The sequence below is a fragment of the Mesoplodon densirostris genome, chromosome 6 (genome assembly GCF_025265405.1).
Source record: "Mesoplodon densirostris isolate mMesDen1 chromosome 6, mMesDen1 primary haplotype, whole genome shotgun sequence".
Classification (NCBI taxonomy): Eukaryota; Metazoa; Chordata; class Mammalia; order Artiodactyla; family Ziphiidae; genus Mesoplodon; species Mesoplodon densirostris.
Window position 1 is genome coordinate 69905079 of NC_082666.1, and position 20086 is coordinate 69925164.

General features: G+C 38.7%; 1 protein-coding gene across 4 annotated transcripts in view; it reads right to left on the reverse strand.

Annotated features, from left to right (window-relative positions):
• KDM4C (lysine demethylase 4C) overlaps positions 1-20086 on the reverse strand; it is a 397059-nt gene that overhangs the window by 264894 nt on the left and 112079 nt on the right. For all 4 annotated transcript variants that reach the window (XM_060102149.1, XM_060102151.1, XM_060102148.1 and 1 more), the window contains exon 8: positions 19662-19799. In XM_060102149.1, the coding sequence (XP_059958132.1) occupies positions 19662-19799 (138 nt within the window). The remainder of the gene's footprint in view (positions 1-19661; positions 19800-20086) is intronic.

Consider the following 20086-nt stretch of genomic DNA (forward strand, 5'->3'; position numbering starts at 1 on the left):
CCTCAAATTCATTCCACTGGCCAAAGGCCACCATAATTAACTATATGATTCCTTTCATTTCTTCTTCTATTTACTTTTTTTTTAAGATTGTTTTTAAAAACATAGCTTCACACTATACAAAGTACACATTAACTAGCTTTTTGCTTTTTACTTAACAATGTATTTTGGAGATCTTTGTTGTATCAGTACATACAGATGTTTTCCACTATTTTTAGCAGCTGCACAGTAGAAATGCAGGGCAGTTTTTATTTTTGCCAAACTAACATTTAGAAGCAACTTGATTTTAAAACCCACTTGAGTCTGTAACTGTACACAATTAAGTACATAAAAACATGTAATGCCAACCCTTTTCAGTGACTCAAGGAAAAATCTTTAAAAACCAAAAGCTGTAACTATACAGAGGGAAAATGCATATCATATATTTGAGTATTCATATGTTTTTTACAATGCAAAAATATTCTCCTCATAAAGAACTATCAAAATCTCATAAAAATAATAAGCATGGGGCTTCCCTGGTGGTGCAGTGGTTGGGGGTCTGCCTGCCGATGCAGGGGACATGGGTTCGTGCCCCGGTCCCGGAGGATCGCACGTGCCGCGGAGCAGCTGGGCCCGTGAGCCATGGCCGCTGGGCCTGCGCGTCCGGAGCCTGTGCTCCGCAACGGGAGAGGCCGCAACGGTGAGAGGCCCGTGTACCGCAAAAAAAAAAATAATAATAATAAAAAGAATTAATAATAATAATAAGCATGTAATCCTAAGAATGACATTCTTTGGCAACCATATAGCATCCCATTGATGTTTCCTCATTATATGACTTCTTTTAAGCCACAGCTAAAATCCCCAACTGAAAATACAAATAACTCTATAAATAGCATCTTTCCTTGAAGTTCAAACTTCCTCATCTTTGTTCAGTAATCCATACAACTCCAGTGATTAGTTCTGCTGTGGAGCTTAAACCATAACATACAAATGGCATAAAACAGGCTAGCTTTGTCCTCCTTTCACTTAGGTATAAATTTACTCTGAAGGTTCATTAATGAACAGCACAGTCACAAACACCCAAGCTGTCATTAGGCTCCTTCCTATTAAATTTACAGAAGCACTTACTCTAGTGTCTGCACATCTCTACACACAGGCTTTGTAAAAACCACACATCTAGATTGGAACTGATCTTTATCAAGTTTTTCCCCCCTTGCAAACTGCCCAGTCCCAAAGAGTTTATCATCCTCTGTTAAATGCATAGCTTAGTGAAGGAATGAACATTCAATCTATAGTTGTGTCTTGACTGTTGAATACCCATTTCCCTCTGTGTCCTATTTCTGTTTCCCCAAGACTGTAATTTCCTCACTAATTGCTTTCCCAGAGTTTAACTCAAGTCAAGACCACTGTGTTTGGACTAGGTTTGGTTTCATAGTCATTGCATCTGGGAATGGCAGGCAGAGAAACACTTTCTCTTGACCCCTTGAGACAAGATAACATGTCCTGCTCTGCGAAGATGAATCGAATAAAAAGCATCTATTTAACAGGTAGGTCCAGGGAAGAGAGATAAGCAAGGACACAATTAACAGAATATAGCTGCCCCAAGAAAGTTTTCATGGGAGAGAAGGGATACTAAGTTGAACTTCGAAGGGTGTTAGAATTTCTGCAAGCTTTTTCAAGACATCTTTCCACATGTAATCAATAACGTATACAGTGTAAAGCTGTTTAGGGAAAAGAGCACAATAAAGCAAAGCTGGAGCATAAGAGGGTAAAAACTGGGCAGTGGAGCTGAAAAATGTAGGTCAAGAACCTGGAAACAGTAAAGACCTCCTTATTCAATTGCACAGAGGAACCAGTGGAAAGACATCCTTATCCCTATGAGGTAGATAGGACATAATCTGACTTAAAACCTCTGAGACTCCCACAAAGTGTGACTCTCAATCCTCTGTTGCCCTGCAGTTACTAGCAGTATAAATCTTAATACAAATGACATCTACAATTTGCTGCAGGAACAGAGTGGGAATTAGGAAGGCTACGCCCGTTCCACTGACAATATTTGGAAAAAAGAAGGTCCAGGTGGGTGTACAGTGGCAGCTAAGAGGAAAAAAGGAACACAGGCTCAATCCCTGGGCCATATGCAAACACTGACTCCTGTAAATAAAAACACAAAAAGTACTCCAATACAATTTAAAAGCAAACAAACTGGGAATAATGTTTGTGGAAAATAAAGCCAAAGGTTCGTATCCTTGATTCATAATAATATTCATAATAATATTTTGAATATTAAAATATGAATAGAAAATATAAGCAATTAAAATTATTCAAGTTCCTTAGTAATTTTTAAAATGAAAATAAAAAATAAGATTATGGATTGACATATATACACTAATATGTACAATAACTAATAAGAACCTGCTGTATAAAAAAATAAAATAAAATAAAATTCAAAAAAAATATGCTTATGCTTTTTCTTTAAAAAAGGAAAATTATTTTAATAACAATCTCAGTGTTGGCAAAAAATAATTTTTTTGTGACCTGTGAGTAAAAATTCTGGAAACAATCCAACAACCTGTATCCAAAAACTATTTGATTCAATAATTACCCTTCTCTATTACTCAGCCGTAAAAACAAACAAAATTGAGTTATTTGTAGTGAGGTGGATGGACCTAGAGTCTGTCATACAGAGTGAACTAAGTCAGAAAGAGAAAAACAAATACTGTATGCTAACATATATATATGGAATCTTAAAAAAAAAATGGTTATGAAGAACCTAGGGGCAGGATAGGAATAAAGATGCAGACATAGAGAATGGACTTGAGGACACTGGGAGGGGGAAGGGTAAGCTGGGACAAAGTGAGAGAGTGGCATGGACTTAATATACTACCAAATGTAAAATAGATAGCTAGTGGGAAGCAGCCACATAGCACAGGGAGATCAGCTCGGTGCTTTGTGACCACCTAGAGGGGTGGGATAGGGAGGGTGGGAGGGAGACGCAAGAGGGAGGAGATATGGGGATATATGTATATGTATAGCTGATTCACTTTGATATAAAGCAGAAACTAACACACCACTGTAAAGCAATTATACTCCAATAAAGATGTTAAAAAAAAAAGAATCCTTAAACAGAAAAAAAAAATTACCCTTCTAAAATTATATCTCTTGAGAAAAAAGAGAATTGGACAGCAATGAATTCATAAAACTCTTTACTACGGTGCAATCTGTAATACTGAAATTTGCAAATAACCGAACTCCATAACAACAAGTAAACTGTTAAATTAGGGTACATTCATAGGATAAAATACTCAGCTATTTTTTTAAATAAATTTATTTACTTAATTTATTTATTTTTGGCCGTGTTGGGTCTTCATTGCTGCGCAGGGGCTTTCTCTAGTTGTGGTGAGCAGGGGCTACTCTTCATTGCGGTGCGCGGGCTTCTCATTTGCCGTGGCTTCTCTTGTTGTGGAGTACGGGCTCTAGGCGCACGGGCTTCAGTAGTTGTGGCACGCGGGCTCAATAGTTGTGGCTCATGGGCTCTAGAGCACAGGCTCAGTAGTTGTGGCGCACGGGCTTTGTTACTCTGCGGCATGTGGGATCTTCCTGGACCAGGAATTGAACCCGTGTCCCCTGTATTGGCAGGCGGATTCTTAACCACTGTGCCACCAGGGAAGCCCCTCAGCTATTTTAAATAGTATTTTTGAGAATGCTGAAGTGGCATGAGAAAATATTCAAAAACAATAAAAATATAAGCAAAATGTAAAATTATATATTTGATAATATTCCAATTTTTTTAATATTCTTATATGCATGACAAAAAGCCTGTTTTAGGGAAGATCTCATCAAACTGACTATGTACCCACAGTATTCAGGATAACTGGGGCCTCCTCCCAGAAGTCCATCACAGGTCATTACACAACAGGTAATTAACAGATGTTGAATTAAACTGAATGCCAGTCTTAAGAAATTTGGTGGACACTGATTAGTGGTTCCAGGCCTTCTGCTTCAGAGACAAACACATTGAAGCAGAAGGCCCAGAACCACTGTTACTACTTTGTCCACAGACCCTATTAAGACAATAAGCAGCTAGGAGCTGAACACATGATATCCACTGAAGACAATCCCTTCCATAGTGGTACCTGTTTGGCTTTATCCTGTGGAATTTCCTTAAATAAGAAGCACCATTTACTTCAAAGCTTAATGATTATAAAGTCTAGGAATTATAAATCTGATTCAATCTGCTATCATGTCAATCAGTTCCAGAAGGTAAATGCAGAATATAAACAGGGGGAAAGGGGGATCTCTTAGAATGAAATCAGCCCAAACTGCATTATATCAATCTAATAAAACTAAACTCTACATGTGCATATTGCAATTCTAGGTTTGTAAACTTCCCAACCTCAAAATGTTTCTTTGAAAACACAGTGAATTGCATCGCCCCAATTTTCCTGTAAATAGCTACATCAGTTACTCAGTAACTGAGTATGGAATTCAGATTCTTCACTGTACAACTCAAAGAGTGGAGACTTCTAGAAATATGGATCTGAGCTTCCAATTCCTTGTCTTCACTTTCACTTAGGCTGCTCTGACAGGCGGGATCACCGAAGAGAACAAACAGTAAAGTGGTAAACGGGAACTGTAAAGGAATCTGTGTTCACTTTTCAGTCCAGCCCTGAGTGGCTGAGTACATCACAGACTGACTTAACTTTGCCACAGACACCTCCCATCTCTACACAAATACATCTGTGTAGTAACTGGGCAAAAAAGCACCATGAATTGATCACAAGGCAACTACGCTACAGAAATGCCTTTTAAGACACACTGCTATAGTGTAAACCGTATACAAATCTGAGAACAGCAGTTTATCTACTGAGAGGCTTTGGTCATGCTTACTCAAACTAAACACTTCAGGATCTATGATCCAGCACTTATTCAGAAGGTCCTGAGTGTAAACAGCACCAAAATTCAAAAAACCTTCCTAAAATTCTCTCTAATCAAATGTGAAATACTAAGGTATGAAATCACGTTTTCTAAAAATTATGACCGTGTACCTAAATGGATGTGGTTTTAGAGACATAATCTAGACATTTCAAAACTTAAACATCAAGTCACTTACTAAAGCCAATGAGAGGGAAAATATGTAACAGAGAAGAGTTTCACACAGGAGCTGAGCAGGGTTTGGATTACTGCTCTCTTGGTTATCTCTCCCCTCATCTATGCCTTCAATCCCCTGCCAAGACAGCCTCCAATGTGTATCTTTATTGGCAGATTTAATGCTACTTTTGTTCTTCTTCAGCTCTACTCTAGCATCCCCCCAAAACAGAAAAGTTTGCACTTAACTTTTTAAATATAGATTGTATATGCTCTTTGGTTGTTTGCTTTTAAGAATGACATAAAATTAAGGGATATTTTAAGCACCATCTGCTCTCTTGAAACAATGGGCAATAACTTCCTGATTGTCTTACTTCATGTACGTGTTTTAAATCTAGAGTGTCCTTTATGATTATTGCAGTTGGCATTTTCTTATTTTATGTAGCCTTTCTTGCCTATATCTGTACGTAGCAACCAGGCTGGGTTTTATCCCCTCTTTGTGCCATTCCTATTTCAATTTCCCATTATCACATAACTGTTGACAAAAGTCATTCAGTTACTTTTTCCTGCCATGTCTATTTCAATTTCCCATTATCACATAACTGTTGACAAAAGTCATTCAGTTACTTTTTCCTGCCATGTCTTCCAAATTCACTGGGATAATCCTTTATGAGGACACAGAAACGCAATTCTAAAGGAACTTATTAAAATTTATTTAACCAATCCAATCCTTCAAATATGAGGACACGGTTAGAAATGCTGTCATCCAGTAAAACACAAACTACGATGGCATTAACTATCTTCCAGTATTAACTGTGGTGGAATAAGCTGAGATGCTGGTACAGGCAGGGCCCGTCAACAAAGACAGGGCTGGAAACGTGCAAGTGCTCCAGGTGCACCTAGCCTTCTGCTCTGCACGGCGGGGCGTGGGGTGGGGGGAACAGAGCAATGAACTAAGGCATTCGTTTTCAAAGTCCTGATTTGTTAACGAGATCTGTGCAATGAACTCTTATGCACTACTGTGGTTCTATAATGGCCCACAAAAAAAATCCACGGCAACCACCTGTCCTACTCTATTGGGATAAGCTAGAAGATTTTTCTAATAAATATTTACACTCTAAATGTTTTACTTGCCACAAATGAAAGATGTATTAAAAGGAAAGCTGTTTAAAGACATTGGAAAACAATATGAACAGCATTGATTAACTGTGTAAATTTTTTAAAAGATAGAGACAGACATATGCTAATATTTTTGAAGGATATACAAGGAGTTGTTAAAAGGCTTTACCTTTAAGGAAGGGACTAGAAAGGATGCCATTAACTATTTTTCTGTACTCTAATTTTTTTGGCCATTGACATATACTAATTTTTTATACATTTTAACAACAGGTAACAATACTAAGAGCCATCATGATTTCCTTTCAAATAATTTTCTGTAAAATTAAAAGGATTCTAGTACATGGCACACCATAATTTACTCAATGATTCCCATATCATTGGACATAATAGTTATAATTCAATTTTTGCTGATAAAACTAGCACTACAACAATCATATTTGTAAGTGTACTTTTGCCTGCATTTCCAATTATTTCCTAGGAGTGCAAGAAATGGATCAAAGGGCATGGAGATGTTGAGGGGTATTGATACATATTACCTACCTGCTTTTCAGGATACTTATCCCAATTACACCACCGCCAACAGAAGTACAAAGTGATCACTCTAACAAGTACATTCTCAAGAGTAATGGGAGTTTTCCTTATGGCTTTACTAATATGATAAGAAAAAAAATCCTTCAGTATTACTATGAATACTACTGAAGTTTGAACAATTTTTTAGTTTTCAAAGAAACAGGTTTTCATGCTATTTCAATAGTCATCAGAACAGTCCAATTTTTTGTTAATTAATACTTAAAATTAAAGGACAGAATACACGTTCCTGAGAACTGGGAATATAAGAAACACTGAATATTATGACTAAGTCGTATAAAAATATAGTTTATGAAAATTTAGAAAGTTGCTGGAAACAACCTATTCTTTTCTCTTAATTCAAATATGTATGCAGTATGTAAAAGCCATGTCTGGACGAGAGTCAAACTTAGCAGGAATCTACAACGTCCATGATGGTTTTCTTTCCAAGAATTTACAACACATGGTCTTTCGAATTCAACAGAGGGCCCAAGAGCCGCAGTATGTTTTTGAACACATAAGCAACAGCTCCTTCAAATTCCTCCTCTTGGCAATCTGGCCCACAGAACTCCAAATGCTGCCCTCATTTTGGCAGAAAGTAAAAGTGAATGGATGTGAGAATTCAGTAGAAATATATAAAGCAATCCATCTGCCCAGCCTGCTGTTAGCACGTATGCTGCAAATACTATCCCCATAGCCACTGTTTCTCAGCACCTCAGGCCTGAACCCCACCAGTCTTCCCCAGATAGTATTAGGGAGTTCCCTGACTTAGAAATGACCATGATGAATGGCTTTTTTAAAATGTACTCAGTGAGAGAGGCATGGTGCTAGGTGCCTGCCCCCATTGTGGCCCCCATCTTGGTGAGGCACCAGTTAAAGCCCTCTTTACAGGTAGGAAAACTATGGCTCACAGATGCAGGTTACACAAGTACCACACACAGAACCAGAATTCTAACACGGGTCTGTGTGATTGGGTTGGGTCTTTGTTTGCTTGCACTCAAATTAGCCATCAAAGCACTTTTAGTAAGGAAAGAAATACTCTGGAGATGGAGCAACAAACACTTGTATTTCTGACAGAGTTATGAAAATAAAACACTGGCCTGCTTTCTCCAGGCTTTGATTTTAAACAGAAGCCTTTCAGCTCTCTAATCTAGTGTCCAAAGCATGGGCTTTAAGCTAGGTCTGGTCCCCTTAAGATCGCAGGCTGGAGACTTCAGTGCTTCCTTGTCCTCATCTAGAGAGACGAGCCTCCCATTACTCTCCTAGGGCAAGCTGGCGTTTTCCTCTATTTCTCCACCAATCCTACCCTCCTTTCTATTTGGCCAAGATTGGCCCATTGATCTGATCCGTCATCGCTGGAAAAGGAAATGGGAATTCTCTTAGACCGGCCAGGCCCACCACTGAGCCAAGATCAATTCCCCAGACTGGAATTCTGCAAGAAAGATGCAGAGGAAACACAATCCTAACCCACCACACATCTATCCAGTCCCCACCACAACTCTGGCAAGGTTCCTTACAGATTTAATTTCATTTAATTTTCAGAACAAGTTGAAGAGGCTATAATCTCCATTTTACATATGGGGAAATGGTATTTAAAGAGGTTAATTAAGTACTTGCTCCAATCACACAGTTAGTAAAAGGAAAAGGCAGAATTCAAGTCAGAGCCTGGCCAACCCTTGAACTTGTCCGCCTTCACTGCACAACAGTGCCTCCCTAATATATGAGGAGAATGAAGCTCAGAATAATTACATACAGCCTGAGAGGGATTCAAGACAGTCTGTTAGTCTCCAAAGTGTCAGCCGCCTCCACTACCCTGTGTCACGTCAGGAGTGATCCTGATGGCAATACTAAGCAGATCATGGAATCTCAATAACTACTTGAGCTATATATTTTTAATGAAGCATCTTGAAGGGAGATACAAGATATAATTAATTTTATAAAACTAACTTTGATATTATACATGGAACATAAGGCATGCTAAATTTTTCTTCTTTAATGTTTTTCTAGCCTTTTACTAAAAGACTATAAAACAATAGCAATATTGGTAAAACATATACATACAATCCTCATCCCCTATCTGCCAAAATACTGCTATTTATGATTATAAAATAGACAGTTCCCCAATAGTACGATTTTATTTCTTCATATTTTTAACAACACTAATTTGAAACTTCCCTTACTTAGCTACTTATTCATTGGTCACACTCAAGTATGATAAAAATCAAAATATCAGACAGCAAGAGAAACATACCACCATCATAAAACTGCACTCAGCATTATAAGCAAGAGGCATGCAAGTACTGATATTGCTCTCACTTGAGGGCAGCACTTGGTAGGGTCAGCACACTGATCAATACAAATGAAAGACAAAATAATGAAAGACAAAAATAATGCCAGATGGAATTAGCTGTGAGCACTAAATATCACAGATAGAGCCACAAAGAATCAATCAGTGCTCTAAGCTGTCATGTTGGAAATCATCCCTCCAGAGTATCTGGAATGTCCAGAAGATACTCTTGCTTTACCTTCCTCGTTTGAGAATGAGGCAAAATAATATTACTAAGCATAGTTTGTAGGGAATAAAAGCATAGTAAATTTAAAATACTAGGCATGGCTGAAAGAGGGAGAGAACCAAGCGCTGGGCTTCTATATTATATCAGACTTTTATAGGGTCTGCCTAACTGGGGGCACCTTTCCTCTTTGAATCGTCTAACGCTCTGTTTCTTCTAATTGCGAAAGTGCGGAACTGTTAAAACAGTAATAGAGATTAATCAGGGGTTTCTTCACCCATTCTTTATTCCCTTTGATATTTAAATATCAACACCCTGTTCAGCTACTACCCTCATTACTTTCAACCTTCTGCTTGAGAAGGGGCTCTGTGTTCCAGGGCTGCAGCCCCTGTGGGAATTTCCAGGCTACAGTTCTGACAAGCAGTTCTGAAGAGAGGTGTGTTCACGCTTTCTATCATCTTGCTCACAGCAGAGGGAGGATAGACTGTGGATCCACAGATTAAAGTCTAATTATAGCCACTGACTTCAGTGAAAACCCATTAAGGCTCTCTTTTGATTCAAAGAGGTCACAGCAAATGATCAAGTAGGCAAGATGCCTACATCAAACTTCAAACTGGGCATCTGCACATGTTGCTTTTGTTCAATCAGCAGAGAACAAGTGTCTTGAAGGAAAGGGAACAGTGATCTTGGTTGGCATGCCTTATATAAGAAGTCCTAATTCACACTTAGGTCTTCCACTGAGAAAGAAAAATCACTACGTGGCTAGGCCAAGGGTTCAGACCCCACCTGATGAATTTTCACGAGTCCTCCTATAACTAGCTTTTTCTGTAAGTTACAGCATTGAATCAAAAGATTATATAGATCTTTTGAAGGAGGTACTGTGTAAGAACAAACAATTAGCAACCAGATCATAAAGTTATCAAGTGAATCCTTGCTAGGATTAATCACTAGCAAGCAGTCATCCCCATATTCAAATCCAGCCCCACTAGCTACAAACTGTGCTCTCTTTACCCCTCGCCATGCTGCCTCCTAACCAACATGTGGACATTTCCACCACAGTTTTTGAATAAATTTAGGAACAGGACCATGATTTCAACAGTACAGTCTTAGCAAGGCAAAGTGATTTTCCCAAAGAAAATCAGCTTATTGGTGTTAGAAGAACTGACTTTATTTTAATGGTCCATGTTTCCTTTTTCTTAGGTTGTCCGGAAACCTTCCAAATCGATCATTTCCCTTCCTGCTATGAAATCTTAGGCTTCATCATCTGGATTGACGTGATGAGTTAAGTTGTAAAATGGATGTCACATACGGATTGGAAAGCTTTAGGTTCTCAGAAGAAAAATTTTTAATGTGGTAAATTTATACATTACACTTATATATAAATTGCATTTATAATTATTTCGGTCTGTTTGATAGAGCTGCCAGTGAACCTTTAGCTGAAATGTAAAAAGGAAAACATCAACCCAAACAACAAAGGCCTATTTAATTCACTAAAGACCACTGGTTCTCAACGCAAAGCATCCAGCAGACTCACTTTGGGGGATTTTTAAAATGCAAATGATGTATCCCTTCACCAGAGATTCTTATCCTATTGGTCTGGGTGGGTCCATGCTTTTAAAGCTCCGAAGGGTTGAGAACAGCTGCTGTAGACTCTAAATGTGGATCGACTGACCAGACAGAGACAACACATGTCTTGTTTACTACTTTCTTAACTGAAAGCACAGGGCCCAGCACATAACAGGTGCTCTCCCAAAATGACTTGCCATTTACTTTCCTAGCTTCCTTATGGTTTGGGTTGGCCATGAGATATAAAAGTTTTTTCAGGTAGGGTTCAAGGAAAGATTTTCCTCCCAGGTAGAGGGACGAGGGTGAGCCACATTCTTGCATCGTCCCCCTCCTTCTTCCTTGGAAGAAACACGTCTGCAGTAAGCACAGCTGTAGTGGCAAGCTTGCTAATAAATACCCTCCCACGGAGGAGAATAAGACAGAAGGAGGGGAAGAGTATGAGACCTCATGACACTGCTGAGATGCACCAACCCTGGGGCCACCTGGCTCCGAATCCCTCAAGCGAGGAAACCATCCCTTACTAGATAAACCATTGCTTGTCTTCTCAGTGGTAGTTGCAGAAGGAGGAAAACACAGTAAACCCTGTGTGGGAGAGAATGAGAAGCTGTGGGGAACCAGGAAATCTGTTTGTTATAAATGCTGGGGGTGCCCAGAGCCCAAATGATTCTCCCATTATCCCTCTGTTCCCTCGAGGGGCTGCTTCCCTCAAATACTGCCAAGGTGTTCTTCCCACTACTCTCCTAGAATTCTGGATCACCACTGGCCAGAATACTCACTCCCGACTTCTACCGTCTTCTCCAAACATTTATCTAGGACACAGCATTTTACGGAATTTTTTACTGTGTTTACTGTTATAAACACTGAAAAAAAAAAAACCATGGAAAAGGCAAAAGAAATGGTAAACAAAAAATTCCCCAAAGCTTCAAAAAGTGCTTCAATAAAATTAGGTCCCTGATAATCATGAAATATGTCAAGGTAGGAGCATACTAAACTTTGTTCTGATCCTCTACATACACACCTTTTTGTCCAGACTGATGCCTCAGGATCCCTCTCACTCCTCAAAATGAAGAAGGAAGTAAAGAAACTTTTTTTTCCCCAACTTAGTCAAAGAGTAGGGTGGTCAAAGCCCAAGAGGTAACGATGGGCTAAAAAAGAATTCATATGTAGGTTGATCAACAGATCATAAGAATACAGAATAAAGTGTCCACTGGCTTTAAGAATCCAAACAGGGCTTCCCTGGTGGCACAGCGGTTGAGAGTCCGCTTGCTGATGCAGGGGACACGGGTTCGTGCTCCGGTCCAGGAAGACCCCACATGCCGCGGAGCGGCTGGGCCCGTGAGCCATGGCCGCTGAGCCTGCGCGTCCGGAACCTGTACTCCGCAACGCGAGAGGCCGCAGCAGTGAGAGGCCCGCGTACCGCAAAAAAAAAAAAAAAAAAAAAAAAAAAAGAATCCAAACAAAAACAAATGCCAGAGAGAATCACCACCACCTGGTGGTGATTGTCAACTACAACTTACGTAGGACAGGATCATTCTGAAGCCTCAAGTATCTTAAAAGTGATCCTACAAATCACATACTTGGCTGGCACCTGTTTAACCCACCACATCCAAGGAGATGAATCCAGAAGGATATGGGGCACTAGGGGGCCAACCTGCTGCCTCTAATCTCAACCTCACCGTCCTCATTTTAGGTATCATCCCAACTCCTTGGTCTGAGAAAGGGGGCTAGTAGAGGACAGAAGACATACATTATCTCTGAGATGGCAAGAAGTAACACGTGTGAAGTGCCCTGCACAACGCCTGGCAGATTGTGAACAATGTCAGCTACGACTACTATGAAACTAGACGAAAGTAGAATGGCTTAAAGACAAATTAATTTTTCTCAGTATAGTGTACACATTATTCAAAAAGTCAATTTACTTTTTTTTAAGGTATTGAGTTAACTAAAGCCTCAAAAACAGATATTATCTTGATTTCAGGTTAGCAACTAAACATCAGTGTCATAAACCATATACCTAGTTCCATTCAAATCCCATAATCCAGCAAATTTAAATTAACACTGAATGAAATCAGGCTCCCTATCTCAGAGGACTCAAGCCCCAAATATCTCTCCTGCAGACACAATATATACTAATCAATTGGCTCTCTTAGTATTCTACTTGAAGTCTCAGATTTTCTGAATCCCACAACTCAATACTTCATCAGAACAAAATGGGGACATAATGTGACTATTTTCTTTCTTAATACCTCTTCTTGATACATAAATACTAACTTCCCCGTTAGAGTGCAAACTCCTAAGGACATGACTTTGTATGCTTCTTTTTCCCTACATGGTATTTTCTCTTCTTTCCTTTAAGCTCTGTAAAAAAGGCAGAGGACAGTCACTCATCAGCACTGCTATGTTGTACCACCAGGACCCAGGAAACAGAGACAAAGTAGAGGTAAAAAGATAAAATGCAGAATATAAAATCACTAAACTCCCGAAGTTCATATTTTATATGCCATACCAGACACTTAAAATCAGAATGCCAAGAACTGTTAAATGAGCAATGTGCAACACTGTCTACATTTTCTTTCCTTCACAAGCTGTAAGAATAGAGAAATGTCACTATACTGGTATTCTACGATCTAAAGCATATTAAAATATAACCTAGAGACTAACTGTTAAAATGATTCCTGATTGCTTTAATAAAGACTGCCCAAGATTAAAGATTTTTTAGGACAACTGCTACCTGATTTAGGAAAAACCAAATTTAATTTTAGAGAAGAATTGAAATATAAAATAAAATGAACCCATATCATGGTTCTTGCATGAAAGACAATTTAATAGTTGAAATCCCTTCCAGATTAAAAGGAAATCAATTTCAACATTCTATCATCTCTTTTTAAACTTGTTCAAACGTTTGAGAATTCAAATGTCCGAATGCTTTAAAGTTAGATAGTGAAGTAATGCTCTTGGAGTTCATAAGAGAACATTCCCAGCTCTGCAGTGCAATTTTTCAACTTTCTGGCATATCATGTTAATAGATTATCACTTAAAATAAAATTAATGTAAAATATGAGATATCATTTTGGAGTCACCAACTATTACCTTTCCTTCCAAGAATATAATGTTATTTATCATGCCACAGATAAGTCTCTCATGCTGCACACACTGTCATAAATACATTGCTTCTGATGGTGTAGGCTAGATATGACTGTCCCCCAGACAATGATTCATTTTTACTCAACAAAATCAGTACAGTAAATAACTTTTCTTCCCTTAGAGACAATCATAGTGCTGGAGGCTGCTGCAACACAAAAACATAATATCTTCACAAATGTCTCCAAACAGTCAAGCTGAAAATCTAAGCCAAAGTTTCATTTAACAGCCTGTCAGTTTTCTGATGTGAAGCTAATGAATGCAGTGGCAAACAAATCCATCAAACCTAACATCAAAACAACTGCACTTCATCCCACCAAACAGAAAAATGAAATACAACCTGCAGGCCAGCTCTCTGATCCATCCTAGCTAGGAAGCAGACCTGTGAATGCCACCACAGCTGCTGCACAGAAGTTACCACGGACTCCATTTCACCACAGACAGAAAGAACGTTCCAGGAACAGAAAACATTCATCTCGAATATACACCAATATCTTAGTTCAACTGTTATGCAATTTGGTAGATATTTTTAAATCTCTACTAGAAAAAAATACATAGTGTTTCACTCTAGATTACTCTGATATTCAAAACTAGAAAAATGCCTAAAATAACTGGATGATATGTTCCACTCATACTATAGCTTTGCAAATGGAGGTTTATTAAAAGCCTTTCTGCTCTTTATGAAAGCTCCTTGAAGACAAAGAAAACAAGTCCTTTTGTACAATCATGTAGCACAATTCCTGTTCCAGAGAAGAAACTCACTGGGCACTCACCAAAGCTGAACTCTGCCTATAAGTAGGCATATGGGCACATGGCCACCTGGAACATTCCTCTCTATTTTTTTCAGTGAAAAACCTTAATTCTGATAAATTAAATGGGGGGGGGGGATTATATAACCACTTTCTTAGGTAGGTGGGCCCTCTTAAGGCAAGGCCCTCCTCTTCTGGAGTATCATACAGTATTTGGCTTGCTATATTTACTAGGTCAAGGCAAAAAAGAGCTGAATGATCCTAAAGAGAAGAGAGGGAAAGATAGAAACAAGAGGAACAGCAAGGCCAAGGGCATTAGCAGGAATTTTTAGAAACAAGGATAGTCAAATTAAGTTGCTATCATGGCTCATTTCTACCTATGCCTGTTTTCTAAAGACCTTCTCCATAATCTAGGCACAAAAAAAAGCCTTATGTGAGAGGTGAGGCAGTTTGGGTAGATACTATAATAAAGAGCCGTCTGGACTAAGTGCTAGAATACAGGGAATATACCGACAGGCAGTGGAATATCCACATAATAATTATTGTTGTTGTTATTATTATTTAGTTGAGAATATCAAAGGTTCAGGAATTTGCTGAAATTTGGAAGACGAATATTTGGAATCACCACAAATAATGGCATGGGAGTTCTAGTCAATGTTAGCTATACTTTAAACAAAGGGAAGGTTTCATGAACCAATACCACATACCAAAAGGTCAGTAATATATTCAAAGGAAATCCACAGAAACCTCATCTCCTGTCCTGCTCCAGAGATGCCACCAGAGGTCAAGCAGCCAACAACAAAGGAAGCAGTCCTGGATCCCTTGCAATGCCAACTCTACCCTCACTTCTGGCTCCCATCAAATAGGTCAGCCTCCAAGTGATGAATTCACAGATACATACATGGTGCCTGGTATAAAGCAGACAAGCATTACCTGAAAAAACAGAGCTCTGTCCCCATCTACATTAAGCCACCTGAATGGCTTAAAAGGTTCCTATTAACCAAAGCCTGCTGGCTGTTAAACAAAGACCACCAATAATATCAGTGAACCTGGGGTTATCTTTCCAAAATTATTTTTTAAATTAAAAAATAACCTCTTGGGGACTTCCCTGGTGGTCCAGTGGTTAAGAATCCACCTTCCAGTTCAGGGGATGCAGGTTCGATCCCTGGTCAGGGAACTAAGATCCCACATGCCACGGGGCAACTAAGCCCGCATGCCGCAACTACTGAGCCCGCATGCCACAACTACAGAGCCCACGCGCTCTCAAGCCCACTCACCACAACTAGAGAGAAGCCCGCGTGCTGCAACCAAAGATCCCACATGCCGCAACGAGGATCCCGTGTGCTGCAACTAAGACCCGATGCAGCCAAATAAATTAAATAAATTAATTTTAAAAAATAACCTCTCGTTAACAGCTCTTGTCTATGTTATGAAATTAGAAATATTGGTTTGTAATATACGAAATATTATCAGTAGAGATCCTTCACTCTGCACCATGTTAATTAATTAATGCCACACCACAGACACTTTATCCGATGCTTTTATATACTCAAATCAACATGCGACAGGTAAAGCAGATGTCATTCCCCAGTGCTTCAACTATAAGTATGCCATTATTTTTTAAATTATCCCCCCTAAATGCATAACTCATCATCACTTGTGAAAAATTACTGTTTTTTAAATAGTTATCATTTAGAATGAATTGAAGAAGACAAAGAATTAAGACTAACCAATTTGGCCATCATCAAAGTTAAAAGTCTTTAAGTACAAATTCATAATTAATTCACTATACATTACATTTGTCCCCAGCAAAACACAAAAACTAACTGCCCAATCTACAAATTTTCCTAAGATTAAAAATTACACATGTTCGCACACACATGTAAATACACACACACACGATACAGTAAATTCATAAGGTTGCCTAAAGAAACAGACTTGAAAATCAATAAAAATTTGTCAAATAAATGATAAAAGACAATAAAATCTTCCCTCAAAATGCCATCACAGCACATTATAATGTAAGCAAACTTAATTTAGAATGGCCAAGAAAAACATTAATACTGAGGAATAAACTTAAGAAAGCCTAAGGATGTTTTAGTGAAACATTCAAAATTGTATCCAAGATTAGTTTCCTATTTTTATGCAGAATAACCAAAATTCATTACACGAATCAAAGTAGATTCTTTGTTTTTTTTTTAAATTTAGTTATTTTTGGCTCTGTTGGGTTTTCGTTGCCGTGCGCGGGCTTTCTCTAGTTGCAGTGAGCTGGGGCTACTCTTCCTTGTGATGCGCGGGCTTCTCACTGCAGTGTCTTCTCTTGTTGCAGAGCATGGGCTCTAGGCATACGGGCTTCAGTAGTTTGGCATGTGGGCTCAGTAGTTGAGGCCTGCAGGCTCTAGAGTGCAGGCTCAGTAGTTGTGGCGCACGGGCTTAGTTGCTCCGTGGCATGTGGGATCTTCCCGGACCAGGGATCGAACCCGTGTCCCCTGCATTGGCAGGCGGATTCTTAACCACTGCGCCACCAGGGAAGTCCCAAAGTAGAGTCATAATACATCACCATGTCAGTTATCAGTTGAAGCTCTCTGTGGTAGGTAGAATGCTAACGCCCACACTCCCCACCCCCACTCGGTTCCACCCCTAACAGAAAAGATATCCATGTCCTAGTTCCTGCAATCTGTGAATATGTTATTTTTTATGACAAAAAGGATTTTGTGGATTGCTTGCTCTGAAATGTAGGGGACCACAGCAAGGACCTGAGAGAGGCCTCTAGGAGCAAAGACCTGGTTGACAGGCAGCAAGGAAACAGGAACTCAGTCCTACAACTGCCAGGAACTGAATTCTGCCAACAATCTCACTGAGCAAGGAAGTGGATTCTTCATCAGAATCTCCAGTAAGGAATGCAGCCCTGCAAGCACCTTGACTTTTACTGGTTAGATCAATGTCAAATGTATAACCTACAGGACTAGGAAACAGTACAAGAGTATTGTTTGAAACCACTAATTTTATGGTAATTTGTTACAGCTGCAAAAGAAAATTAATACATTCTCAGAATAGCACCACCTCACCAAAAGTAAGGAAAGAGTGAAGACAACACCTAGAAACATCTCCAACACATGTAATTACAATTTTAAATTAACTGGCGAAAACTGCATTATAGCCATTGAACATTTTGTACCCAGTAAAAAAAAACCAGAACCAAGACAGTCATATCCCCTGACTAAATTGAATGATATAAATCAACACAGCATGAGTGGATATCCACATACCTAAGTTTTTTTCCTCCCAACAAATCTATGAGGTAGAGAGGGGTTTTTAATCTAAAGGAAGAAACAAAAAGGAGAAATGACTTTCCTGATGCTCTCTGGCTAGCAAGAAGACGAGCTGGGCCTCAAATCCCTGCCTCTTCCACCATGGGGCTCTGCTTCCTAACAGCCCCACAGGTCTGGGCTCCATCAGCTGAGAGAGACCTCAGAGAGGACCACTCCTGACCTCTATTACTTGGTCACACTCCACTCCCACTCTGACCACCCGGAAAGGTGGAAATGCACTCAGGACATTTTAGTCTTGGGAAGAAGCTAATACTCAGAATTAGAACTGAAAGTTGTAGTAGACAAGAACCAACTAATTTTTCTGGTGACTGACAGCTGGGATAGCTGACTTATTATGTCAATGATTAAAGATGCAAACCATAAAATAACATACCTTGTTATAACCTCAGGGCTATGACACTGTTTCAATGCAGATACAAGCATTACTTTTCTGCAAAAGCACAGCAGTAGCTGACCAAGGTACGTACACCGGGCTTTGTTTTTTTAATAGGTTTACTGTATTATGAAGGATGCGTAAGGGAAAGAAGTAGTTCAGTTCTGCTCCTTTCTAAATTACCCCTCATAAATAAAAATTACTTAGAACAGAGAAAGTCTTCTAATAGCAGAAGATTTCTTTTATGTCACGAATTCATTCAAATGCTTTCTGAGTTGTTATATTTTTATTTTAATATATTATGCAATTTTCTAAATACCTGTGTAAAATAAACCTAGAGTTGTCTTCCCTGAATATATTTCTATCCAAGTTCACTCAATGGTTCCACGTGAAAGTTTTATCAATGTAGAATGAATAATATTTGCCTGGACCATGCAGTGGCCAAGATAAGGCTACATAGGCTGTATGTGCCATTTTCCACCAAATATATGTCAATTTTACATACTCTGTAGTAAAACAGTTTCATTAAGAAACTGCCCTCTGCCAGCCTGTACATCTGCCTTCACAGGAAAGGAAGCAACCTAATAGAAGCTACCATCACTTTGAAGATGTCCTCTATTTAACGCTGCAGGGGGGCAACTAATGAAATTTAACACAAGTTGCTTGTGAATGAAAATACACAGCTTGTGAACTAAATTAAATATACTGAGCAGGAGATGCAAGTTTTTATACCAAATTTAACATTAAGATATATTACTTGTTAAAATACATTCTATACTATTACTTTCAAAAAATTCATTTCTGCGCTAAAGGCAGTTTTAATTATTTCTTCTTACCATCCTCCCTTAACCTCTTGTTAACAATTTTACCACTTTCCTCTGTAAATAGTTGTTTTCTAAGCCATGGACTGAACTCTAACATGGAAGGAGCCACATCTACCTAATATGGAGTCACAGGGAGCCACCAGAAAATCTCACGAAAAAACTGGTGGCCTTAAGAAAGAAAGCACTGATTGCATAAAATTACCTCTCAAAGTAAATTGCTCCACATTAATCTCAAAACAGGAAAACATTGCTACAAATATTAATATAGCCTATGTAAAATAAATATATCTGTCTGGAATAAATTACTATGGTGACAAGCATACAACATCATTGAGGAAAAAAATAAATACTGCATGTGCTCTTAGCTTTCCCACTATAATAATCAGAATACACATTTAAGCATTTGAGGCATAACTTACCAATTTAGCAACCTTCCCATAGTCAATCCATCTGACAGTAGCAAAATTTGTAGATTCTGCACAGTTGAAACCGTGATTAAAACCAGCATGGTAGCCATATGGGAAAGTGATCATAAATTCGCCAGCCTCCTGGGTGATCTGCAGGGTAGAAAACATACAATATTTCCCAATTATAAGACTTCTCAAATTGCAAATACAGTTAAAATATATTTCCTATTTAAAAAAAAGAAAAAATATGATGTCCGAGCTATAAAAGAAGTCCCCCCAGATCCTTTATTTAATCCTTTAATAGTTTTTCAGGAGACTTTTAAAAGAATTTTCTAAACAGGGTGTGACCTTCTGGCAATGTAGTTCAATCATTCAGTCCATAATCAAAGAAATTATATTCTATTTGAAGATGTCTTTGTTTTATGTTATTCAAATAA